At 47.7% G+C, this 25,332-nt stretch overlaps 2 protein-coding genes across 4 annotated transcripts; one reads left to right on the top strand and one right to left on the bottom strand.

Moving 5' to 3' along the window:
• Window positions 1–887: 887 nt before the first annotated feature.
• On the top strand, window positions 888–15,748 carry DHRS7B (dehydrogenase/reductase 7B). 3 transcript variants are annotated; one of them, XM_053957480.1, is made up of 7 exons: window positions 888–971; window positions 6,536–6,711; window positions 8,231–8,346; window positions 9,023–9,233; window positions 9,850–9,942; window positions 11,181–11,333; window positions 11,672–15,748. In XM_053957480.1, the coding sequence occupies exons 1-7, from the start codon at window positions 952–954 to the stop codon at window positions 11,875–11,877; spliced, it is 975 nt and encodes a 324-aa protein (XP_053813455.1). In that variant the 5' UTR covers window positions 888–951; the 3' UTR covers window positions 11,878–15,748. The 3 variants fall into 3 exon arrangements, with proteins under 3 accessions (XP_053813455.1, XP_053813454.1, XP_053813456.1); XM_053957479.1 differs by lacking the exon at window positions 888–971 and adding an exon at window positions 1,116–1,252; XM_053957481.1 differs by lacking the exon at window positions 888–971 and adding an exon at window positions 1,846–2,004.
• TMEM11 (transmembrane protein 11) lies at window positions 15,620–24,217 on the bottom strand. The gene is made up of 2 exons (XM_053957485.1): window positions 24,062–24,217; window positions 15,620–16,554 (listed from the first exon to the last, which is right to left on the bottom strand). The coding sequence occupies exons 1-2, from the start codon at window positions 24,124–24,126 to the stop codon at window positions 16,038–16,040; spliced, it is 582 nt and encodes a 193-aa protein (XP_053813460.1). The 5' UTR covers window positions 24,127–24,217; the 3' UTR covers window positions 15,620–16,037.
• Between the last annotated feature and the right edge of the window lie 1,115 nt (window positions 24,218–25,332).

The raw sequence follows: 25,332 nt of genomic DNA, 5'->3' as shown, positions 1-25,332 counted from the left end.
ACAACAAGCGTAGTTTTAGATTGTGCCAACACTTACCAGTTGGGGCTTGCACGGTCTGCAAACCAGTCCTAGACTGGGGGAGAGCCTTCACTCTCAGGCACAGGTTGGGATTTTGGGGCTGTCCCGTGCCAATGTCACTCTCAGGGTGGATTTTGGGGGCATTCTGTGCCAATGTCACTCTCAGGGTGGATTTTGGGGGCATTCTGTGCCAATGTCACTCTCAGGGTGGCATTTTGGGGTTGTCCCGTGCCAATGTCACTCTCAGGCACAGGTTGGGATTTTGGGGGTGTCCTGTGCAGGGCCAGGAGTTGGTGACTCCTCCAACCGAGCTTTTTCTGTGGTTGTTTCTGACCTTCCTCTTTCACGTGGAGAGATCAGAGGACAGAATTTCGGGGGTTCAGCCGCGAGCACGCAGAGCAGGCATCGCTGCAGCAGCTGGGAATTCAGGGTGTGCGGGGAGGGCTCAGAGCGGGCCAGGACCGGCTCCGTGGGGCCCAGCAGTGGCACAGGAGGAATGGGCAGGAGCCGATGCCCGGGAGGTTCCACCTGGGCATGAGAAGAAACTCCCCCGTGCAGTGCCCGAGCTCTGGGCACAGAGGCTGCGGAGCCTCCCTCCCTCCCTGCGGGCATTCCAGCGCTGCCTGCATGCAATCCTGTGCCGTGCTCTGGGACGGCCCTGCTGAGCAGCGAGGCTGCACCCACGCCCCACAGTCCCTCCCAGCCCGATCCCTTCGGGATTTTGGGATTCTGGGCCTGAGGGCGATGCCCACCCCGGGGGGGGGCGGGAACCGCGAGAGGGCGGAACCCCTGGTTGGTATCGCTGCTTCCCGGCCGGGCGGCACAGGTAGGAGGACAGGTGAGGGCAGCTGCACGCCGGCAGCGACTTCCGGTTGGCGCCACGGGGAGCGGAGTCCGGGCGGAAACAGCCCGGGCCCTCTTCCGGCGGTGGCCATGGTGACGGCGGCGGCCAGGTGGGGACAGAGGGGACAGGAGGGGACAGGTGGGGACAGGGGGGACAGAGGGGACAGAGGGGACAGAGGGGACAGGGGGGGACAGGAGGGGCCGGGAGCTGCGGGGCTCGGGGGAATATAGGAGAGCTTGGGGGAACGCGGCGCTGCTGCGCGCAGGGACACGCAGCGCTCTCCGGGGCAGAGTTCACCGCTGGTAGCGACATGAAATCCCTAATTCTCGATAAACCACGGGCACAGCCGGCCCTCATGTTCTCGCGGAGCTTTAGGGGGCTCTTGATCGGGTAAATGTCTGCAAAACGCTTTCTTTGGAACAAGAAACGTTTCCGTTTTCTGAGCAGGCCGCCCTTGTTTCTGTCCCAAACACCAGCGGAGGAACTCGCGTGGGAGGGTGGAATTGCAGTTTGCACCTGAACAAAAGTGGCAGGAAGATAACGAGAAAACGATTTCACAGAATGCTAGGCTGGCTCGGGTTGAAAAGACTTTAAATCCCATCTCATTCTACCCCTGCCCTGCACAGCAGCACCTTCCCCTAGCCCAGCTGGAAGAGCAGATAATTCCTCAAGCCCAGGCTGTTTTTTGGGTGCTGCAAACACTTTTTTTTTTTTTTTTTTCCCTGCTGCTGCCCCATGGGTTGAAGAACTTGGGCAGGATGCTGAGATCCAGCAGAGGGTGATCCTTCAGGTGATGCCTGGCTGGCAGCTTTCTTTTGGGAATTCCAGCTGGGTTGTTGTTGTGCTGCTCCCTGTTTGGAATGAGGAGCTGTGTCCCGTTGCTGCAGTTCCTCCTGAGCAGTTTTTACTGCTTTCAGGAGTTTGAGTTCCCTTGTGTCTCCTCAGTCCGGGGGTTAAATTCCCCCTCCCCTGGAAAGGTCAGGCCTGTGTTCCCGAGGTTTGTTTTTAGAGGCAGCCCTGGGCTCAGCTGGCATCGGACACTTGCCTGGATCGCTGCCGTTTCCCGATTTAACTCGGGGCTCTCCTGCTCCAGCAGCGAGGCAGCTCCAGCTCACAGCCAGTGCAGGGGAGCCCCTCCTCAGGTAGGACCTTGTGCTTTCTTCACACTAAAGCCTGGACGGGCTGTGCTTTTGTCCTTAGCAAAACCAGGTTTGGTTTTTTTTTTCCCTTCCTTTTATCCCCCCAGCCGCTGGATTTGGGATTGCAGCCTCCCAGCTGGTGCCACTTGTCAGCTAAAGGACAGCGTGATTCTGGGAGCCTGGAGCTCCACAATCGGCTTTATCCCCCCTTGTTTGGGGAAGCTTCCAGGGGTTGGTTCTTTAGGATCAGGTCTCATCTGTGCACCCTTGACCTTATCAATGAATGCCCTTGTTCCTTCAGAAAGCGGCTCCTCTCATAGGAGCAGATTTGTTTTAAGGGCATTTGTTTTAACACCCAGATTTGTTTTAAGGGGGAAGTCCTGGGTTTATTTTTAATTGGAGAAATGTGATTTATTCTATGGGAAGCCTTCAGAAAGTTTCCTGTCACAATGTCAGTGTTCCTATTTGTGCTCTCCAATAACCTGCATGTTCCAATTCTGCCTCTTGGGATGGAGAGTTGGGAATTACAGGACTTGCTTTGCACCTTAATGAGCAAAGCATTAATGAGCAGTGGCTCATTAATGAGCAGTGGTCCCAGTCTGAAACCCTGGTGTAATAAACATTACCTGTTCAGAGCAGAGATTTTTTCAGGTTTTTTTCATATATATTTTTATATATATATAATATATTATATATATTAAAAATATTTGTAATGGATAAAAATTATATTTTACATATATGTATTTTAACACATATATTTTATATACTATTATATGTATTTATATAATATATAAAAACTTTAAAAATATATTTTTTACATATATAAATATATAAATATATATGTAGATGTATGTTATAAATAGATTATATAATATATATGTAAATGTATAAAAATAGATATTTATGTATGTATGTGAATAAATATATATATATAAATATATATACAAAAGGTGTGTATATATACCTTTTAATTATATTATATTATATTATATTATATTATATTATATTATATTATATTATATTATATTATATTATATTATATTACATTACATTACATTATATTCTAGTATATTATATTATATTACATTATATTCTAGTATATTATATAATATATTATATATTATATTATATATTATATATAATATAATATATAATATATAATATATAATATATATTATAATATATATATTTACATAATATAATTATATAATATATAATATCTATTATATTATATTATATAAAAATATAATATAATATAATATAATATAATATAATATAATTATAATAATATATATTTATAATATATATTATTTATATTATTATTTATTATTTATACATTACATTATATTACATTACATTATATTACATTATATTCTAGTATATTATATAATATATAATATCTATTATATTATATAATATAAAAATATATAATATAATATAATATAATATAATATAATATAATATAATATAATTATATATATATAAAAATATATATATATATACACACACACACAAAAGGAACAAAGGAACCAAGGTGACAGTGGGGCCTCAGAGCTCGGAGCAGGAGGCCCCAGAAGTCCGTTCCTCTCGGGTCAGGTGTGGAGCCCGCGTGTTGCCCACCCTCACCCCCATTTCTCACGTGCCACAGCATTGTCTGCTCTGCGCTGCCTCTGGCTCCCTCAGTGGTACCTCAAGGTGGCTTCTGATAGGCTGTGAAATCAAAGCAACACTTGCTGCTCGAGGTCTGAAGTGCTACAGAAGTTCTTCTGTCCCAAACAATTCATTCTGCTGGGTTGTTCTCTCTCTCTCGAGTCTCACTGAACTGAGATTTTCTTTGTTTTGGGGTTTTTTTTAAGAGGCTATTTGAGTACCTTGGAAAAAGGCACTGCGTCTGCATGCCCCAAAATATATATATAATAATTATATAATGCCATATATTATATAATAATATATTGTATAATATATCATTAATAATAATATATTTTTTATATTATATTTCTATATTTTCTATATTTTTCTATATTTTCTATATATGTATATATTTTTATATTTATATATGTAAAATATATATTATATTAAATGTTTTAATATATAATATATAATATATAATATATAATATATATATATATATAATATATAATATATATATAATATATATGTAAAAATACATATATATAAAAATATAGTTTATCTATTAAAATACATTTATATTTATTTATATATAATAGATATTATAACAATATATATAATTATATATTTTAATATATTTGTAATATATAATAGATATAAATTAAATATATGAAATATATATCAATTAAATATATATTTATATTTTAATATAAAAATATATATAAAATATAAAAATATAAAGGGATTTACATCTCTGAGTGGCAAATCCTTCTCTCTTGCTCCTCTCCCTTCTCCTCCCCATCCCGTTTTTCCCCTCCCCAGAGCTGTTACCTGTTGGTTCAGGCTCCAGCCTGGAAGCTGCCAGAGCAGGGCCTTGCTCCTGCTGGCTTCTTGGTTTGTGCAGACATGGACAATGTGCCCAGTTCCTGTGTATAACACGGAGAAATAGGAAAGAAATACAATAAAAGATCAGAAATATTTTTCAGCTCTCAGTGTGCTGTAGTTAGGAGAGGGGTCAGCAAAGCCCCCTCTCCTCAGTTACCTTTTCACTTGCATTTCCCTGACTCCACAGCAGGGCCAGATTTTTCCAGTGCCTCATGAAGGAAGTGCCACTGCACCTGTCAGCTCCCACTTTGGAAATAATGACAGGGCCCAAACGTGGGCTGAGGATTTGTTTTTGATTCCAGAATGCCCAGTGTCAGGACAGCACCTGTTGTGCCTGCCCACACCTCGTGTTGTGAATCTCAGGAGACATCTGAGAGAACAAAAAAAGGGGAATCATAAAGAAGGCACCTGCTGAGCTTGAACCAGTCAGCAGAACCTTCCCATCCAGCCTGAAAATCCAGTGGCCTTGTGTCAAAACATCTCTTTCCCAGGAATTATTTTAGGGAAGATCCATTCTCTTATGTCAAATGAACTGTCCCAGTCCCTGGCTGCAAACCAGTGCAGAATACACGCTGTGTGCACTCCCTCAGCACAGGGGTGGAGGAATAAGATGCTTTGCAGTGCCTGAGCTGAATGCTCCTTTTGTTTTTCTGCTTTCCCACTCTGGGCACACTCCCTGTGCCCGGGGGAGCTGCTGTTCTGATGTCTCCCTGCATTATCCACAGTGGATCACACCAGGAAGGACTTGAGACACACACACGAGTCACTTTGGGAATGGGAAGCTCCAAAGAACCCCAAGAAGAGTTGTGTTCTATCTTGATGGCTTTGTTTTTTGACCTTGCCAAGTTTATTTAGAGCTGTCTTTATGTGTTATTTTATTGTGTTCCAGCTGTACCTCCAGAAATACTTATTTTATTCAGTTCACTACTATTTCAGCAAGCTGTTCACTGAGCAGCTATTTGAGGAATTCTCTCCAAGCCCCTGATGGATATCTGGAAGAGCCTGACATTTTCCACATTAGCTCTGTTCCATGGCATGCAGAGCCTCTGCCATCCCCTCAGTCCTCCTCAGTGACACTGAATTCTGCCTTAGCATCGTAATTTCCTCTTGTTTTCTGCTTCTCGTGCTCTCCTTTTGTTTGAAGGAGTGTGCTCAGAATTTCCCAGTATCTTCCCAGTAAAGGCCTGACTTGCAGTTCAGACTGCAAGAGTTCAAACTCTGCCTGCACAAGAAAGAAGAAGGAAGGGAATATACCCTGATGCTTGGTTCTAGCTTCATGTGTGACCCAGAAGATTTGAGGAAGGGGCTGTAATTAACTTCACTCTTACACCAAGATTTGATAAAAGCTCAGGGATATAGAGAGGAAAAATTAGTGGCCTTTTCACAGAAGTGCCACTTGCTCTTTGGCCCTTAGTAAGCTGTCACATAAACTACTCCCTTGAAGGAATGGCTTAGCAAGGAGATTAGGGCTATGCCTTGGTATCAGAATCCAATTCCAGGATGAGATTTCAGTGTGTTAAGCAAATTACTGGCTCAGAGAGAAAACCTGGAGCCTCCAAAAGGCAGACTAGCTTATATCCATCTGGGATAATACAGAGTCACTGATCTCTGGCTTGTAGATACTCTGGTACTGGCTGTTCTAGAGAAATCCGAACAGTTTCATACAATCAGAAGAATGTGGAGAAATATCCCAGCCCTGAGAAACTTCATCACAAGAGGGTGAATTTAGGGCAAAACATGGGAACCCAAGTTTGTGACGTGACAGCTGACAGGATGCAATGCCAAGTGTCCTGCTGGGATGTTCACATTACTATTTCAGTGCTTAAAATTGGGTACTGATGTGAACTTTCCAAAACCTAAATGAAGGGATGAGAAAATCTGTTGAAGATACAGAGGTACCTTGGTGGTTTATTGGTGGTCTAAGGCAGGGTTAAGAAAAACAATTTCAAAGTAGTTTTCAGGCCTCTGATTATTTTCTTCATGGTGAAATGATCTCTTTCCTTTCATCCTGTGGCTCTAGGAAGACAGTTCAGAAAGGAAAGCTCATGGATTTCACAAGCACTGTCATCATCCCGCTGCTTTTTGGCAGCCTGGGGATCTTCGCGCTGTTCCGGCTGCTGCAGTGGATGCGGATGCGAGCCTACCTGCAGGAAGCTGTGGTGGTGATCACAGGGGCCACCTCTGGCCTGGGGAAAGGTATGGACCCAAAGCAGGGCAGCACAGGCAGGGGGCTGTGGCAGGAGCAGCTCTTGGAATGAGCTGAAAGTTCCTGTTGAACTTTCCTGAGTTTTGAGAGACTCGGCTCCCACCTGAGTCATAACCACAGCCAGTGCAGGTTTGGGTGCAAGGAAGTCTCAGCATTTGGTACAGAACATTTAAATCTCCTTGTATAGACTGGAGCTCATCAAAGCAAGGAATTAGATGCTGTTCTTGTGCTGTCAGGGGTCTCTTCCCTAAATCCTGAAAAAGTCAGGAAGCCAAATTGTTTCTTTAAAACCTCCCAGATGTGGTGTTCTGCCTTCATGTACTTGCAGCTGCTCTGCCAAACTTTCCACTCCTTCTCCTTGTCCCTCACCCTCAAGTTAAGGTACCTCTCACAGTACAAATCCCTGCACTCTAAAGTCAGGCTCTTGGCATTATTAAGACCAGGAGTATTTTTTTCCACCTGAAACTTATGTTTTGCTTCAGTGGCTACATTCTCTAATTCTGCTTTCTATAATTGCTTTAAAAGCTGCTTGAAGAGAAGACAAGGTGCTGTCTGCTGTCAAGGCCTTTCATTAGGATGAGTACATTTATAGAACAAATAGAGCTTTAATTGATGCTGCCTTTGCATGTGAGTTTGTCCCTAAGGACAGGGGTGTTCAGGAACTGGTCAAAGGAGATGAACTGGTTCTCTCTGCCTGCCTCAACCAAAGAGTGGGAGTGGTAAAGGATCTTGTACTTCTCATCAAGAAGAGAGGAAATTAGTATTCCAGGAGAGACCTTCCAGCTGGAGCTCTGTCTGTGCTGTGGGGTGTAGAGACTTCCACCACTGTACTGTAAAGTCTCCTCCCTTTTTGACTCATTTGCAAGATCTTTTACAACTTCCCTTACTTGTAGTTATTAATACACCAGACCACCTCTAATTAGTGTGTGTTCATTGCCATCCACTGTCATCCCTTGTGCAAACAAGCAGTTTGTCCCTCTGGCTCCCAGAGGGGACAGGAACATGCAATTAGGAGGACAATAGCCTGGCATCCCTTCTCCAGGCTTTTTCCAGTGAAGAGAATCACCTTGATGAAGGCATTAAACCCCAGGCTCCCAGAACCTCTGGAGGTGTTCATTAAAACTGAAACTCCTAAGACCTGTGTTAGATGACACACACAAGGTAACTGTGGTCCCTCTGAACAGGGGTGTAAAGTCAAAAATGAAGAGGCACAGGCAAATTTGACCGGCTGAGGGGGAGGATGTGTGAACAGCACAGTAAGTGTTTAACCAGCACAGTATCTGTGAGCACAGCAGCTGCCTCTCCACTATCATGTGTCTGTCACAGTCCCAGGAGAGTGGGACGTGGCTGTGACTCTCTGTCAATCAGCCTGGCCACCACACAGCACCAACAAAGCCACCTCAGACCCTGCCAGCGACAGCACTTTGAGCTCTCACCAGGGCTGATGTGGATCTGTCCTTTGGCTGGTATGCACATGCCTACTTTTCTCTCTTCCTTGCTTCTCCACAGAATGTGCCAAAGCTTTCCATGCAGCTGGCTCCAAGCTGGTGCTTTGTGGCAGAGACAGTGAGAAGCTGAAGGAGCTGGTGCAGGAGCTCTGTGCTGTGAAGAATCACCGCAAGAACGTGAGTGTGGGACCAGGACAGGCCCGTGGGCTCACGTGGCCTGGATTTCTGCTTGGCTTCTTACAGAAGTTACAGAATTGCCTGTGGGTTGTTCTCTTGAGCAGTAGGAAAAATGGAACTCTGTGCTTAGGGCTGGATGCTGATACAGGAGTACACTGAGCTGGCATGTCATTCTTTGTAAAAACCCCCCAAAAGAAGCCATCTTGGCTAGAAATGGAAGTGAAAGCACACGAGGGCAGAACCCAGACCCCTTACACCTGCACCTCATACACTCAATCTGAAAAAGTGACTTTATTTCTGCTTTTATTTTTTATGTCTATGCCTGCTGACTATGGCTAAGAAAGGTATTGCTGGCTTCTGCAGAAAACACATGGCTTATGTTTTGCCTTTTTCAGATGCATTTCCTTTAATAAGACAACAGGAAACTTTAGTACTTGAGGACAGTCTCCCTTGTCCCTTTCCTAGGCTCAGGGATAGGGAACAGGCTACAGGAGCAGAGAAAGATGAGCACAACTTGCTTCTGCCATAAGTTGCTGCCACATGGATCTGCTGCACTGTAGTTGCACAGGGTTTGGATGGCCCTGCTCCTGTGCTTCCAGAACTGGGGGATCCCATCATGAGCTGCCACACCCAGCACTGAGCTAGCTGTATTTTGCTAACTTTAGTTTATTCACAGACACACGAACCTCACACTGTGGTGTTTGACCTCTCGGACACCAAAGCTGTGGTAAATGCTGCTGAGGAGATCCTGAAGGCTTTGGGTCACGTGGACATCCTGATCAACAACGCTGGCATCAGCTTCCGAGGCACAATCGTGGACACAGGGCTGCACGTGGATAAGAAAGTGATGGAAACAAATTACTTTGGACCTGTAGCCCTCACCAAAGGTACCTGTGGTCCACAGGATTTGGCTGATGCCTCTGCAGATCAGCACAACTGAGCACAGCTTCACTTGTGTTTGTCACTGTACCTGGTGCAGCACAGGCTGAAGGGAGGTTTGGGGTTATGGGCAGGCCTGAGGGCATGACTGGGTGGGAAATACCCCATTGGAGATGGTTCCATCTCCTCTCTAGCCTGGCAGGGACTTGGGAAGAGGTCCAGTTATCCTGTCTGCACTGACAGAACACTGGAGAACGTGGTGGGGGTTCCAGTGGAGCTGCAGCTTTCCTGGGAAGCTTTGGTGACACAGAAAGCTCAGCCTGGAGCGTGTCAGCTGCAGGAAATGGGAAGATGTTCTGGTGGCAGGAATAGCAAATCCTGCTGCCCACTGTGTGGGAGATCAGAGCCACCACAGCAGCCCTTGTGCAGCCTCTGGCACAAGGAATCTCCTCACAGGTGAACCTCCCAGCCAGACACAGCTTCAGTCAGAGGCATCCCAAGCACTGCACTGAAAAGGGATCTTGTAATTCCCTTCAGCATCTCTGAGTGCTCTGAAAGCTTTGATTCTTGACAGCAGCAGTGGCAGGACTGTTGTCTGAATGGCTCTTTTCTGTCCTTTGCTAGCACTTCTCCCCTCCATGATCAAGAGGAGACAAGGCCACATTGTGGCTATCAGCAGCGTGCAAGGCAAAATAAGCATTCCTTTCAGATCTGCATGTAAGTATCTCCACAGAAGATGGGAAAGACATATTTGGGGCACCAGGCTGATTAAATACTTGGCTTCTGCTTCCACATTTAGCTCTCCGTGGAATTGGCTGTGTGCAGGGAAAGCAGAGCTGTGCATCACCCTCAACTGGGTCACAAACCACTGACAGTACTCTTAAAATACAAAATCTTAGCCCTGTCCTAAAGTTTTTAAGGGATGGAGAATGTGTTTTGAAAACAGCTTGATAGTCCTATCTTGAGAGTCACTATAATTCCATCATTTTATGGTATTTTGTCCTTGTAATTTTTCTGCATTATCTCCTCTAAGAAAGCAGGAATTTTTTGTTTTAATAAATTACGAAGTTCCATAATACAAACAGTGCCAGAACAAAAGCCTAAACAATCTTGATCCAGCAAACTCTTCATGCTCAATCAGTTATGACAAGGAATATTGGTGGGATTACTGAAAAAAAGCCTTTTAAAAGATGGATGAACTAAGATGAGAGCATTTGACACACAAGCATCTGTAAATCACTGAAAGTGAACACCAGAAGTAGCCTGGTGATGGGGTGGGTCAGGAATGTCTGAGCCATGGGGTTTTGCAGGTGATGTGGGTCCAATTGCTCCAGGAAGTGTGTTCTGAGGAGCTCCCAGGGTGCTTGCACAGGGACCAGAGCCACGTGGATCTGGCAGCAGGAGCTCAGCCCTTGGTCCCTGCAGGGTGTGCAGCCTGTGCTGGCTCTGGTGCTGCTGACGTGGTGGTGGCAGTCACAGTGACCAAAAAAAAGGAGTCACTCAGCCATTTCATGGGGGAAAATCCTGCCCTAGGCCACGCTACCCTGCTGTGCCTGCCTGTGTGATCTGGTGTTCCCTTTGTGCAGCCAGGCCCTGAACCTGCTCTGCAAGTCCCTAGTGCTCAGCACGTGCAGGGCAGCCAGCTCTGCCTTCCAAAGGCTTTGGGTCTCCTTTATCAGGAGTGGGAGGCAGCTTGGGTTCACTGCTCTGGCAGCGCTGTGATATTGAGTTCAGGATCCCAGCCAGTTCTCAGCTTGAGTTTATGTTTTGTCTTCTTAAATTGCCTCTGACTCCCACTACCTGTTGCTGCCATTCACTAAACAAAAACGTAGAGAACAGCTCTTGAGTTCTTGCTGAGAAGTGCCTGCATTGCAGTGAAAATCCCATTCACAAAGTGAAAATTTCTTCAGTCCTGCTCCTTCTCCTTGGTGCACAGTCCTTTTCATATTTTCCAGATGCTGCCTCTAAGCACGCTACCCAGGCCTTCTTTGACTGTCTGCGAGCAGAGGTGGAGCAGTATGACATTGAAGTGACAGTGGTGAGCCCTGGCTACATCCAGACAAACCTGTCCCTCAACGCTGTCACAGCGGATGGATCTCGCTATGGAGGTGAGATACCACTTGCTGCCCTATTTCTAAAGCATCTCCAAGTTATTATAAGGTGTGTTTGCAACACATGGCCTCTGGTGGGGACACAGGTTAGCCCTGAAGGATCAAAAACCAACTCTGGATGCAGGGTAGGAACAACAAGCCCCAAAATTTAGCCTTTCCAGACAGCAACTATTGCCTTCAGGGCCAGCCATGAGGAACACCTGCCTGTGCTCCCATACACAGCTGGAGTGAAAACCAGAGCAAGCAGCCATGTGCAGTTAGAGCATTCCTAGGAAAGGCACCTCAGTGGGGCTTTACCTGCTGCTGGTGGTGCTCACTCAGCTTTCCCTTGGCAGTTATGGACAAGACCACGGCCGAGGGACAGACGGCAGCCGAGGTGGCTCAGGTGGTTCTCAGTGCAGTGGGACAGAAGAAGAAGGAAGTGCTTGTGGCTGGCCTGACCCCCTGCCTGGCTGTCTACCTGAGGAACCTCTGCCCCAGGCTCTTCTTCACCTTAATGGCATCCAGAGCAAAAAAGGAGAGAAAAGCAAAGGGCTCTTAGAGCTCAGCTGCCCTGAGCAGGGAGAGGCTGAGCCCCTGCAGTCAGCTGGGACATCACTGGAGGTGCTTCTGCAGGAAAATCCTTTCTCAAAAAGCTGTTTACCATTGCATGGAGACTGGGAACTGGTTTCCCCTACACTGCTGGAAGAGGAACCTCAGCTGGAGAAGGAAGGGTGCTTGGACAATGGGGGAGAGCTGAGGCTGCAGGGGAGGGGTCAGGGGAATACTGCAGCTGGGGACGCCCCTGTCTGGGAGACTCCTCACCTCACTGCAGGCACACTCAGCTTTACTGGCCTGCTACAAATAAAACCCACCTCTTCTGCCTTCACACGAGCACACCTTGGCTGTCCCCACCCCTGTGAAATACAGTCCTCAGCTGGGAGCTCTGGTGATCAGTGTCTCATTCCCTCTCCTTCCAGTCTGATCCAGGACATGCTGCTTGCAGTGGGAAACTTCACAGCTTCTTCCTGTTAACGTGCCAAGGCATCTGATAAATTAAGCTCAATCCAGTGCCACTTTTAAAGAAGTAACTGATGTACAATTTGGGTGTATTTGGCATCATTTTACCTGTCTGAATCATGCCCTACTGATGTACTGGGACAGTTAATTCTGCAGTGACAGCGCTCTGTGAATCCCAGCCCAAGGAATGCAGGGAAGCACTGAACAGGTAGAACAGCACAGCAAGGCAGCTGCTGCCAGGACACACTGCACAGGTGACAGCAGCACACCTGGGCCACCTGCAGCTCAGAGCAGGTGTGACCCTCTGGATGCCAGGCACTCTCTGGTACTAGAGAAGAATCCATGTGTGTAAAGTGCAGAGTGTGGCAGACAGACCCTTTGTTCTCATCTGCTTTAAAGCAATCACAGATGCTAATTAGGATCACATCCAGTGGGGAATGATACCTGCCTGTTCAGGTATCTCCTCAGGAAGCCTGACAGCCTGAAGGGGTGCCATGTTCCATTCCTCACCCCTTCTCCTCATGTGAGGGATTACCAGCACCACTAGGAAAAAGGAACTGCTGCACAGATATAGGACAGAAATAATCTTAAAGTTGAAATAAACTCTACTAGTAGGAACCAAGGCTCAGACCTTTCCTGCCACCTCCAAGCACTTGCCAGCATTTTCCATGTGTCCTGCCTCACATGTCTTGTCTGGGAGTGCACACCTGATGACAAATAAATTACATTGCTATGAAATTAATCCCTTGGTCTACTCCAGCACCTCACAGCACATAACTTAAGAGGAAGGGAAAATAGGAGGGTTTTGTTTTTCCTTACATCCCTGCAAGGTGCTATTTTAGCAGTAGTAGCTGCAGAACAACATGCTTTATCCCAGCCCTCTTTATGGGACCTGTTAGCTTACACAGTGTGAATCCACACAGAGGATTAGTCACACAACCTCTGATATGGATGTGCAGGCTCAGCAGGACCTTCTCCTTCCAAAAGCCTTTTCTTAACCACTACATTTACAAATGTTCTCTGAGAACCAGGATGTGTTTAATGACGACAATGCTGCTGCTCTGTCAGGACAGCCATCCTCTGCCACCTTCCCTGTGGCTGAGGCTGCAGCTGTGTCACAGAAAGGCCTGGGCTTGGACTGACAAGGTGAAGCTTTCAGGTGTGTAGACACCTTTTTTCCTGTTAAGATAGGAAAGCAAGGCATTACCTTCTCTGCCTCTCCACAAGGGGAGTGTTTGTGTTAGTTGTGCTTTTCCTTTTGTGTTTCCCGTGCTCAGATCCTCAGGATCTTGATGAAATGCGGTGCTCCTGCCAGGCTTGTTCAGCTGCTCCACGTTCTGGTGTTTCAGGTCGTGGCCACCCAGGAAGGACCAAGGGGCTGCTTTGCATTCCTGTGTTCCCATCCAGGGCACTGAGGGCGAAACACATCAGGCCTGAGGGAAAAAATTATGTGTGGGGAGTTCCTGTAGTTACTGTGGGAACTTCAGCTCCAAGGCAGAGGTTGCTGAGAGTGCACCCATTTCCTCTGGAGGTAAATTCCCTGTCTGTGATGAGGGGAATGCTGCACACTCCAGAGCACATCCACAATGGGCAGGGTGGGGCAGCAAAGTGTGGGGGCTTCTGAGGGAGGTTTGTCCCCAGCCACTGTTGATTCCACTGAGCTACTGGCACTGGGGACAGCAGATACAGCACCACTCCACATGGCTGAGAATTTTTGGAAGTTGTTTTACCATTTCACCCTGCACTAAAATACCCCTCAAGACTCCTCTCATTCTCCCAGGTCACCTTGAACAGTTACAGCCCTGACTAACAACCAGAATGTTAAAAAGCATTTTAGCTACATTAGCACTGAGGTTCCTTGGAAAACAAACCCCTCTGCCTCTCCACCTCAGAATAGAGTAACAGCTGTGTTTTTCAGTCAGACCTACCCATTGTGACAGCTAAGCTGACTTTTCACCTTTCCTCCTGCAGTAAGAGACCCCAGGAAACTTGCTAATTTTTAACTCAAGTCTCTGATGTCAGCCATGCATTTAGGGAACCCGCCATAGTGATCATTCCAGAGCAGGGGAAGCTTAACACAAAAAGGTACCAGGACCCCAGAGGTTTGGTGCAGGAAAGGAACTAACAGCTCTGAGAATTATTCTGCATTAAGTAAAAAAAAGATCAGGAACACCTTTGGTGTGGCCAGCACAAAGGTATTTCAGGGCCTTGTGTAGCAATAAGCAGTAGTAGCTGTGGCAGATGTGCCACTGGCTTCAAATCCATCCAGCAGGGACTCTGGAAACACGTCAGGGTGGAAGGGCAGCCTGCCCAGCCTGGTCTAACCACTGAAAGATGAAGTAGCTGCATTTCTTTGCCTCCTCTCTGCCAAGGCAACTGTACATTGTTGCTATAAATAGATGCTCTGGATCCCAGCTTCTTTTAACCTTGGAGGGAGAGAGCTCAGCCACTGTACAAAGGGCTGCTGCCACCCAGAAATGTCTCACTGCCACTGCAGCTCCTCCAGCCCACTCAGGTACAGCTGCCTGGTACTCAGGGCTGGGATCACTCAGCAAACCCAGTTTGCCCAGCACATATAGAATGGGCTGCATGTCCTGCTCACAGAAAAACTGCCCCAGCAGAGAAGCACAAGTCAGAACCGTGGTCAGAACAGCCCATGGAGGCGAGGACAGGGGAGTCCTTGGTGCCTGCTGTGGCAATTTGGAGAGATAAAGATAGAAAGGCAGAATTTGGGGCCTGACCCCTGTCAAGGTCAGTGTTTGAGCTGTGAAGGTCAGGCTGCAGCTCCCACTGAAGCAGGGAGCACACAGTGCACGGGAAGCTCTCACTGCAGGCCTTTGCTCTCCTATTCCAAATGTAACACCTGGAGCTGTGCCAAGCTGGCCCTGCCAATGCCAGCCACACCTATTCCCCATGTGGTGGGAGGAGATTACAGACAGCAAGCCCCTATCTTTTAAAAATAACTGGCAGATCTCACAGAGAGTAAATGCTTCCCACTCTAAGAACAAGATTTTGAGTTTAGAGCTAAAAAATGGATTAATGCACAGGACTGGATTCTAAAATTTCAGGTAACAGTTACAAGATGCTGTTACATAGATGCCTTGCAGCAGGAGCAAGCAGCTCCTGTGTTCCAGGAAAAACCAGTGGAATTGTGTGGTCAGGGCACAGCACAAAGGTAGGACAGGTGGACTCCCACCTTAGGAAGAACAAGAACTGAGCAGAATTTGTTTGTACCTGGACACTTAAAGTGATATCACTTTGATAACAGTGACAAGAGAGCGAGAGCATTTGAAATTCTCATCCTTTAATGGTCAATGATAACTTCTGGCTGGTTCTGTGTAATACAATTAAACAATATACTTAAATGTTTCCCAAAAAAAAAAAAAAAAAAAAAAAAAAAAAAAAAAAAGAAAGCAGCTCTCACACCCCTTCTTTCTATTGCTTTCTTTCATGGACATTCTGCTGCTGGATTGGACTCCCCTGGCCTAACATACGGATCCCAAGTCACCACACATCCACATCTCAAGTGTAATGAAGAACTGAAAAACCTTGGTGCACCAGTGATGTGTTATTTGAAAAATAACAGCTCTATCAAACCAAATCCTTCCCAGTCTCCACCGCTTCTCAAAGAGGAAAAACAAAATGTTACTGTGGGAGTCTTAATACACTTGTCTTTGTGGGTTTCTCTCTTCCCTGCTGAAGTCATACAGCATAGAGTTCATAGATCTTCTTTACACAGTACACCAGGGCAGCGAGTGCTATCGTGTTGTGCAGTCTCTTTCTGTGCAGGTCGTCCTTCCTCACCAGCACCACGGGAGTGGACGAGGTGAGCGTATGCAGGGGCAGGCGCGAAAGTTTATAGGCATCGTACTCCACCTGGTACTTGCAGCAGGGATCAAACTGCCAGGAGATCCCGTAGAGGGTGCAGCAAGCCACGCTCAGCACTCCGGCGGGCAGGGAGATGTAGTGAGAATAATCTACTGGCAGTGCCAGGGGGGTGAAGAGGCAGGTGGTGCCCGCCAGCACGGCCGTCTTGTGCAGGCAGTTCCCCACGGTGATCCAGCGCGCCGTCTCGTCCCCAATGCGCGTGGGCTCGATCACGATGTACTTGTACTGCGCCTCCAGCGCCTGCTCCAGCTCGTACTCAAACTGGTCCTGAGCGTTCTCCCCGTTGTAGATCTCGTGCACAATGTAACAGTCCGTGGAGGACAAGGTCACCCTGGTAAGGGGAAATGAAGAATTAAAACTACAGGGCTGAAGGACAGGCCGTTCACCCACCCGGATGGGAGAGCAGGACAGAAGTGCCCCAAGTGAGGGCAGCCCCTCAAGGTCACTGCCTCTGTTTCACAAGCAGCAGCTCCTCAACTCAAGCTTCATTTCACATCAGCCGATTATTCCTGCTGGACAATAATTCATCCCAAAAGAAGGCAACATATTTTTCTTACCTTTTCCTAACTTGAAGGATCTAGAACAATTTGAGAAATAGTGTCTTGTAACAGTCCTGAAATGGTTTCTCACACTGATACCCAAGCAGTTTCTTTGGAGAGAGCAGAAGTGTCACTCACACCTTAGTGACCACAACACATCACTGAACAAACCACAGAGAATTCAGGAGCTTTCACAGAAACCAAGACAAGCAGCTCACTGATCAGGAGGACAAGCTGCTCTGGGAGGTTTGGTGAGAGGAAGCATCTCCAGATGAATACATTTGCTTTCTGATGCAGCTTGCTATTTAGTCCTCCATATTAACACAGCCTAGTAAATCCATGGTAAATCCAAAAAGGATGGCCAAGGAACACTGCTGAAAGGGAAGGTGAAGAAGGCAGCAGAGCATTCAGTTTGTGGCAGAACGCTTCACTCCCTCTCCTGAAGTGGGATGAAACAAAGCAAGACACAAACAAGTTTTTAACCCAGGTACTGCTTAAACAGTGAAGAAAGAGCTGCTCACTTCACCTGGGAGCACATTTCCTACTCAGGGGATTCAGGGAACTTGTACTGGAGCAGCAGCTTTCGGCTACTTAACGTCACATCAATTTCCACCTTCCCTCCACCCCCTTCACCACATCACCTTATATCTGCAGCTACATTCATGTACAGACTGCTAAGAAATAGGATTATGACTGTTCACCTGCTCTGAGAAAGGGTAAAAACCTATCCATCAGAACCAGGCAAAATCCTCCCTTCTAAGCAGAAATGAATATTTCTGGCATACTCGTGCTTAACCAGAGCAAAACTGAGCACGTGGCCTAGCAAAGATAAAAATATCTAGCAGATTCCTTTAGCAGAAGGAGAACAAATCACACATCTGACCTAATCACAACAGACAAAACAGCCTCATCCCAACAGCATTTAGACCCCTGTGATATCGGGAGGAACACACTGCTGATGTGGAGAACAGAATGAGCACTTTTTGCTCCATTAGTACAGTGGTACTTATGTGCATGCACTGGAAAATAAGGGAGAAAAATACACATTCACAAGCTGCTGTTGCCAAACATTATCCTTAATGTGCAGCTCCACTCAGGCTGCAAAGGGGATTGAGCAGTGGCCAGCTGTAATCAAGAATATTGTTAAATTACAAGCTGTTGTAGACATGGCTGGGTCTGTAACAGCAGCAAACATCAACCAGCAGGACCTGAGAGGCACCACCCTCTCCCAAAGCAGAGTCATAAGCAGTTTCATTAAAAGTCCAGCTGGAATTTATATAACCTACAAGGAAAACTCAACTTACAATGTAGTTATTGAGTTCCTTGCAGTGCCTTTCCCCCTTGGCCTGTTCATGGGTAGAAAGAAAAATAAAAATCCACATTAATTCCATGCATGCTGGGGGCTTCTTTAGGGCAATGAGTTGTTAGACATTGTTGGGAAAATTACCATTAACCCTTTCAGCACAGGATGTGGTGGCCTCTGATGTTCTGCAGTGAATTGAGTGGTATTTAGAGAAAATAAAATGTAAGTACAGGATCTATATAAGGAGTTTCTAACAAGAAATGAGTTAAGCAGGTGTTACACTGACACCAAGGACACAGCTGGTCATGGTTTCTGCCAAGGATTCTTCTCCCTGATAACAGCTGCTCCAAGTGCAGCTTCTTCCAAATCAAAAATTCCAGTTTCATTGCAAAAGACATATAGAGGCTTAAGATAACTGCACACCACCACCCATGACTTTGTGAAACCACTTGCAAGGCCACAATGACTTCATGGAAGAGCTATTGCTGAAAGGCATTTTCAAGCTGGAAGCCAACCCAGTGCTAACACAACTCTCCAGACAAAATGAATATTTCCAACAAGGAGCACTTTCAGTGTTTTGTAATACCTAGGAACATGCAGATGGGTGGGCAAAACAGAGAAGCAGAATCCAAATTCAACAGAGAACTTCCCAGAGGCTTAGGCACAGCACAGTTGTCATTCCACATCTCCCTGTCATCACTGGGAAAACATGGAAGAAGCCAGCCCATCGCTTCCCTGCCTGTGCAAGAGCCATGGGAACTGAGCTTCTAACTCTAGGAATTCAGCATCTACATTACATGGGATTTCTCCAGGCTCAGCACCAGGACAGGTGGCACTAACAGCCTCATTTCTCCTTGCTCAGCTCTTGCCTGTTCTTCCCTCTGAACACCCCTTTTTTCCTTTCACCATCATTGCACAAGCAGAGCCACACCACAAGCAGCCACCTGTCAGCAGGAATCCAACAGACTGGCCAGAGGCAGCACTGTCCATCTCCTCTGGAATTTTCTGGCTTGCCAGGCTCTGGGGCTTTATAACAATAAAGTTGAGAAAAGCACATGCACTTTTTTTTTTTTTTTTTCTTTTTGCCTCCAATGCCAAAACAAGCAGAATTTAAAGTAAGTTCTGCTGGGAAAAATAAAAAAATCACTGGGAACTGAACAGCACAAAGGCTCTGTCCCTGAAAAACTATGACTCCCAACTGTGCTGTTTCTCCAAATGAGTCCTCTAAAATCAGAATAAATCTCTATCATAGTGCTGAAGCTGCAAATGGCAAAACAGCCAATCCAAAAAAAGATATCTGCTTAAATAGGACATGTGAGGAGTCAGCAAAGCAGGCAGCAAGTCTCAATTTCTGCACAGGGAAGCGGGGCTATCATGTATTATTTCCACACAAGAACTGGCTGCCCCTGGAGTGTGGAAAGCTGAAAATTGTTTGGATTTCAGATGATACAGAAAGAGACACAGATATGTGGGCTTGAGGAGGTTTCAGACGAGGACTTCACAGAGACAACTCCCCTGACACAGCCTTTCCATTGAACACAGCAGCTGCACACCAACAAATCCAGTCAAAGCAACTGGATTTGCTCAAACACTGGAGGCCTTTTGGAGTTGTGAAGTTTGCCTTTTGGAGCCTGTCACCCATCCTAGCCATGACAAACACAACTGCAGAGCTGTGCAACTCTGAGCTGGCATCCACCACTTATCTAGTGTGGGGATTTGATATAAACTCCATTTTACTTGAAAGAATAGTAAATAACCACAGAGCACTTATGCCAGAAGACATAAAATGCTGCCAGGTGTTCAGAAGCCTCATAGATTGTTTACTAGACAGATCAGAGCCTAAAAGCAGTTGTTAATATTATTCAATCAAATTATTTTCCAGGACCTGTTTCCTCACTCCAAATAAGAGGGCACAGTTAAAAAGTTGTACAGCTGTTCTGTAGCAATAGTTCTAGGCCTTATATCCAAATATTTGTTCTACTGCAGCTTCAGGCATTCTGTCTTTGAGAACTTTTAGTGTCTCATTCCTGGTGCTGAATGAATGCCTGGATGGGAGAACGTGACAGAACTCTGAGCTATTCAGCACAGCAAGATGCAAATCACTTAAAACTCAACGATGTCAAATTTTGGTATTGCCAAAGTTAAAAATAAGGAATCCATTGTTAACAGAGCTACAGCAGCAGGAGGGGCAGAAGTGTCTGTTAGCTATAGAGCAAGCTTCAAATTACATTTGGATTGTCTTCCTAACATGGGAATATGGGAGAGCACCAGGAGAGGGTGAACAATAGCAGCTCCAGCAGTTCATCAAATCCTGAAATGGTTTGGGTTGCAAGGGACCTCAAAGCCCACCCAGTCCCACCCCCTGCCATGGTCAGGAACACCTTCCACTCTCCCAGGTTGCTTCAAGTCCCCTCCAGCCTGGCCTTGGACACTTCCAGGGATCCAGGGGCAGCCACAGCTTCTCTGGGCACCCTGTGCCAGGGCCTCCCCACCCTCACAGGGAAGAATTTCTTCCCAATGTCCAAAAAAAGTTCTTTTGAGCTCCTCCCATAACATGCAGGTCAAGTTTTGTTTAAGTTTTCTTTCCGAGTTTTGCTCAGAGCACCAAACTGAAAATGGAGACCAGTTTGATAAGTAGTTAAAAAAATTAGAAAGGAGAAGCTTGCAGCAGTGTGATAACACCTGGTCAACAAGCAGCACACGCAGCCCAGCTCAGCAGTGCAAGATCTCAGAAAAAGGACATTACAGATGGCCAGAGCACGTCTGGGAGCATTGCTGGCATCTCAGCCAAGCTGGAGGAAGTCAACAGAGTCAAGGCATAACAAATCCAAACACTAAACTTCCCTCCCTCCACCATAAATCCTTCCTGAAATTTAAATTAATTTCAAGATTAAAAAATGAGCTGTGGCCTGGCTTTAATTCTCAGTGGAAATATTCCACCTCCCAGTCATATTCCCCAGTGTATGTTTCTACTCAGGATATGGTGCACAGAAAGCACAAACACATCCCACCCTAAACACCTGGAGAATTGTTTCTCTGCTGAAGGTCTCCACAATCTACCAGGCTCAAGCCCTCAGCCAAGGCTGTCAGGCCTGGGGCTTTAAGAAGGGCACTCAAGCAGAGGAAGAACAGGAAATGCAGGGCAATAAAGCAAGACTTGAATTCAAAAGATGCATCTTTAATTCAAATAGGAAAAAGGACAGGAGAACATTGGGAAGCTCTTCAAGCAGCTCTTCAGCCTCAAACATTACCTGAACTCTAAGGAAAACATCACCAGACCATTACAACAAATCCAGCCCCAGACAACAAGGAGGTGTCAATTTTAAGTCAACTAATGATTAGCCAGGCTGATGGAAATAGGTCAATCATTGCTGCAAGCAGAGCACCAGAAATCTGAGCAGTGCAGGTAGCAAAAGGAGAGCTCTGTGAGGGCACAGAGGAGCCAGTGCAGGCAGTGGTGATGACATGGAAGCTGTTCTTTCCAGAGTTTGTCAGAACATCTCCCAGGGGAACAAACGACATGCTGTCCACTGTTCTGGCGGGCACCGGGCTGCCTTTTATACAAAAACACCCAGTACAATCCAGTGACTGTTCTGTATGAAAAAGTTGTTTTGGTCTACAGATTAACAATTCCCTTTAGACAGGCTCCATTAAGGAGTCTATCCAGAATGAAGAAAAACAAATATTTAGTTGGTTCCCTTCAGTGTTTTTGGTTATTTTGTTTAACATTATTATTTCACCACCAGAGCCAGCTGGAGTTCACAGTCAACATCCTTTGAAATTAATGTCCTTACATTCACTCCTAGCAAGGAAAGCACTTTTTAACCAATCATAGCTTTCTCTGTATCAATAAAGTCTCTTATGAAGGGACTCAGTCTCCACAGATATGCTGGTCTATTTTTTTTTTAAATAATTTTAAATGAAAGCTGCTCTAGTCTCGCAGCAGACAGGATTTTATTCAGTACTGAGTCTCCTCACACCACCTCCGACACACAGATGCCTTTTAGAGCGGCTGGCTGACAACTACAAACACTCCTTGAAACAGCTCAGTTACCAGGAAAACTGGATCAGCACATTCAGTTCAAAGGAACGTGGCTTTGGACAAGAATCCTGCCCAGAGTAAGAAAACTGTATTCAGCCTATAAAAAGCACATGTCATCATGTGATGACATCAGGTCTGTCAGCGCTGCCTTTGCACAACCGGGGCTGCAGCAGCCCGACACGACGGGCAGGTGTGGCTTGGGATCAGCCACTGACGGCCAGGCAGAGGCCCAGTCATGCACATCTCCTGCTCTGCAACTGCCAGGAAGAAGCAGCACCTCGCTGACATCACCCAACACCTTTTGGAATTCTCCTCCTGTCGCGTTTGTACAGGGTGACACCTAAAGAACCACCAGCTTTTGATGGAGATTGTGAAATGCTGCTCAGGGGAGGATCTGCTGTTCTGTTCTCTTCCATACCCTTCTCACTGGCAGAGGAAAATTAATACATGCAGCAGGTTCATGGAGTGACTTGTGTTTAGACATATTTTTGATCATAAGATCAAGAGCAATCACAGCTTTGAAGAAAGATCACCTCAAACAACAATTAAGATTATTGTACAGGTCACAGATGAAGTTACACAGTAACAACCCACTTTTAAGTCTGTGGGTTTTTTTCACCCTGGAAGAATAATTGAAGTTATTAAGTGTTCTTTTCCATATTCTGTTTCTTCCCTTGGGAGGACACGTCTGCCACATGAAAACTCCACACCTCCCGTGCTGGGGCAGTGCCAGCACTGCGTGCAGACAGTTTTACCACTGTGGTATTCTTAGCTGTTTATTTAAACCACGCTGATGCAGGAATTCCATTGGCCCTTCCAGTTCAATTACTTTTGAATTCCCTGAACATGGGCAGCATTCCTGCAATTCACATTAGCGCCAGAATTTTCAGGGCTACTTGTGGCTCTCCTTGGCCGGGAAGATTCAACAGCATCAAAGCAAACACTGTTGGATCACAGCAAGGGAACAAAGTGAAGCAAAAGCCACAAGACAAATGAAGGGGATATCAGAGTTTCTATTTAAGAGGGATATCAGAGTTTCGAGGCGAGGCGGCAGGACAAAGGAAAACTCAGAGAACACTGCAGCAGCTTTCAGCAGCTGCCGGTTACATCAGTCAGCCCTGGGGCAGAACAGAAAAATGCCAACATCAGGAAATGCGGGATAAACCCAGACATTTTCAGCAGGTGGAGAACTGTGCACACAGATTTTAAAGTAGCTCGACCAGACACTGTCTTAAGCTGTGCCAGGTCGGACATTTGGAAGAATTTCTTCACAGAAAGGGTGATTAAATACTGGAATGGGCAGCCGTGGGAGGTGGTGGAGTCACGTTCCCGGAGGTGTTTAAGGAAAGACTGGGTGGCACTCGCTGCTCCGCTCTGGGTGACGGGGTGTGAATCCGTCAGGTTGGACTCGATGACCTCAGAGGTCTTCCGAACCTAATTGATTCCGTGAGATATCGCTCCGTCTCTTTTCCCCATTTTAAAGCTGCGATTCCCAAACTTCCACCGCTGCTCCGTGGGTATTTCCAGCCTCTGCTGGCCGCTCCTCCGCCCCGGCAGAGGCCGGAGCGCGGTACCGAGCTCCCTGCCCGCCGCGGCCCCGGCAGAAGGAGGTCACCCTGGAGGACTCGCCGCTCCCTCCCCGCCTTTAAAAATAGCCGTGGACGGAAGGAGCCTCCCGGGGCCGGCCCTCCTCTACCCGGCCCCCAGCGCCGCATCGCGCCGCGGGCAGCGCTGCCCCAGACACGCCGCGGGCCGCGCTGACCTTCCCCGGGCCCGGCCCCGCCGAGCGCCCCCGGCCCCTCCGCGCCTCAGCGCGGCCGCGTCCCGCGCCCGCCCCGCCCGGCCACGCTCCCCTCGCGGCGCCCCCGCCCTTGCCGCGGGGTCGCGGGGCCGCCGCGGGTGGTGCAGCCCCGCAGCCCCCGCCGCCCCTCGCCGCGGCCCGGCCGCCCCTCACCTGTCCCGGCCGCCGCCGCTGTTGGTGCCGCCGGGGCCCGCGCGCCTCCTTCCCCACGCCGCCATCTTGGAGACACTCGCCTCGCAAATGTCTCCGCCGGCGGCCCGCGGGCGCGCCGCGATGCCCGACGGAAGATGTAGTGCGTGGGGGCGGCGGCGGCCGCCGCTCGGGGTGGGGCTGAGCCCGCGAAAGGACTACAAGTCCCACAGTGCCTCGCACCGCCGTACGGCCGCGGGGGGCTCTGGGGCGTGTAGTCCCTTGGACGGGGGCGGTGGGGCACCGCGGGGAGACCCCGGTGAGGCCCCCGGCCACAGCCCCGTCACCGGTGGCGGAGCGGCTCCGCGGGGCTCGGCTCGGCTCGGCCCGGCCCGGCCCGGCCCGGCCCCGCCGCCCGGGATCTTCCAGCCGGTGGGAGGAGCGCGGCGGCGAGTCCCGGCCTGCCCCGCGGCCCCGCCGTAAGGGGATGCGGCTGCCCGGGGTGGGCACCGCTAGGCAGCCTGAGCATCGCCTCCTGATCCCAAAAACCCTGGAGGTTCCTTCCCTGCAGGCCACTAGGGATGAAGATCCCCTGAGAGGCTGGGCGGTTTTGGGGTGAATTTCGCTGCCTTAATCAATCTCGAAAGAGGCGCAGTGAACGGGGAGGCTCCCCTGCTGCATCTCGGAGGAGGAATGAATCACAGAATCACTTAGGAAAAGACCTCAAGATCATCACATCAGTATAAAGTTTAATACCAAACGCTTCTCTAGAATTGAAATGTGGCTTTGGTACTGCCAGAGGTTTCCCAGCTCCTGTGGATCCGTCAGGTTTTGTGCCGGGGTGCTTGGATGGTTATCTCCAGGATGCTTGAGCCTCGGCAGGGCTCCCTCTTGCTCCCGGCCGGATTCCTCCCCGAACAGGAGCCTTTTTATCAGGAATTTTAAGTTTTCCCTTATCAAACCTTGCTCCACTCCCCCTCCTTTCTCGGAGCCCTCCTCCAGCCTGACAGCGCTGGTTCTGCATCTCCCGTTCCTAAAACACTCTCATTTTGACAGCATTATTCCCAAGTGATGTAATGTGACTGAAGAGAACAAACCCCCGGCTGCCTCCACCTTCCCAGGCATCCCGAGGCTGCTCTTCCAGCCTGCAGGGCCCTCCCACACCGCTGCTCTCTCAGCTGTATTTCGGGGGGCAGCTGTTTCGGGGGAGGTAAAGGCTGCGTTCGCAGGAACAAGGAGGTGTTTGGGAAGCGTGCCCAGCCCGGCAGAACGTGCAGCACTGCTGGGACAGGCCG

This window comes from Vidua chalybeata, chromosome 16 (assembly GCF_026979565.1).
Source record: "Vidua chalybeata isolate OUT-0048 chromosome 16, bVidCha1 merged haplotype, whole genome shotgun sequence".
Taxonomy (NCBI): Eukaryota; Metazoa; Chordata; class Aves; order Passeriformes; family Viduidae; genus Vidua; species Vidua chalybeata.
Note: the sequence above shows the minus strand (reverse complement) of the source record. Positions and strands in the feature narration are given on the sequence as shown.

What these genes read in the sequence shown, in the direction of transcription:
- DHRS7B (XM_053957479.1), top strand. Translation starts at nt 1,173, where the DNA reads ATGAAATCCCTAATTCTCGATAAACCACGGGCACAGCCGGCCCTCATG. An exon ending in TTTAGGGGGCTCTTGATCGG is followed by an intron (nt 1,253 to 6,535) that starts GTAAATGTCTGC and finishes CTGTGGCTCTAG; the next exon opens with GAAGACAGTTCAGAAAGGAA. An exon ending in CATTCCTTTCAGATCTGCAT is followed by an intron (nt 9,943 to 11,180) that starts GTAAGTATCTCC and finishes CATATTTTCCAG; the next exon opens with ATGCTGCCTCTAAGCACGCT.
- TMEM11 (XM_053957485.1), bottom strand. Translation starts at nt 24,126, where the DNA reads ATGGCGGCGTGGGGAAGGAGGCGCGCGGGCCCCGGCGGCACCAACAGC. An exon ending in AGCGGCGGCGGCCGGGACAG is followed by an intron (nt 16,555 to 24,061) that starts GTGAGGGGCGGC and finishes TCCCCTTACCAG; the next exon opens with GGTGACCTTGTCCTCCACGG.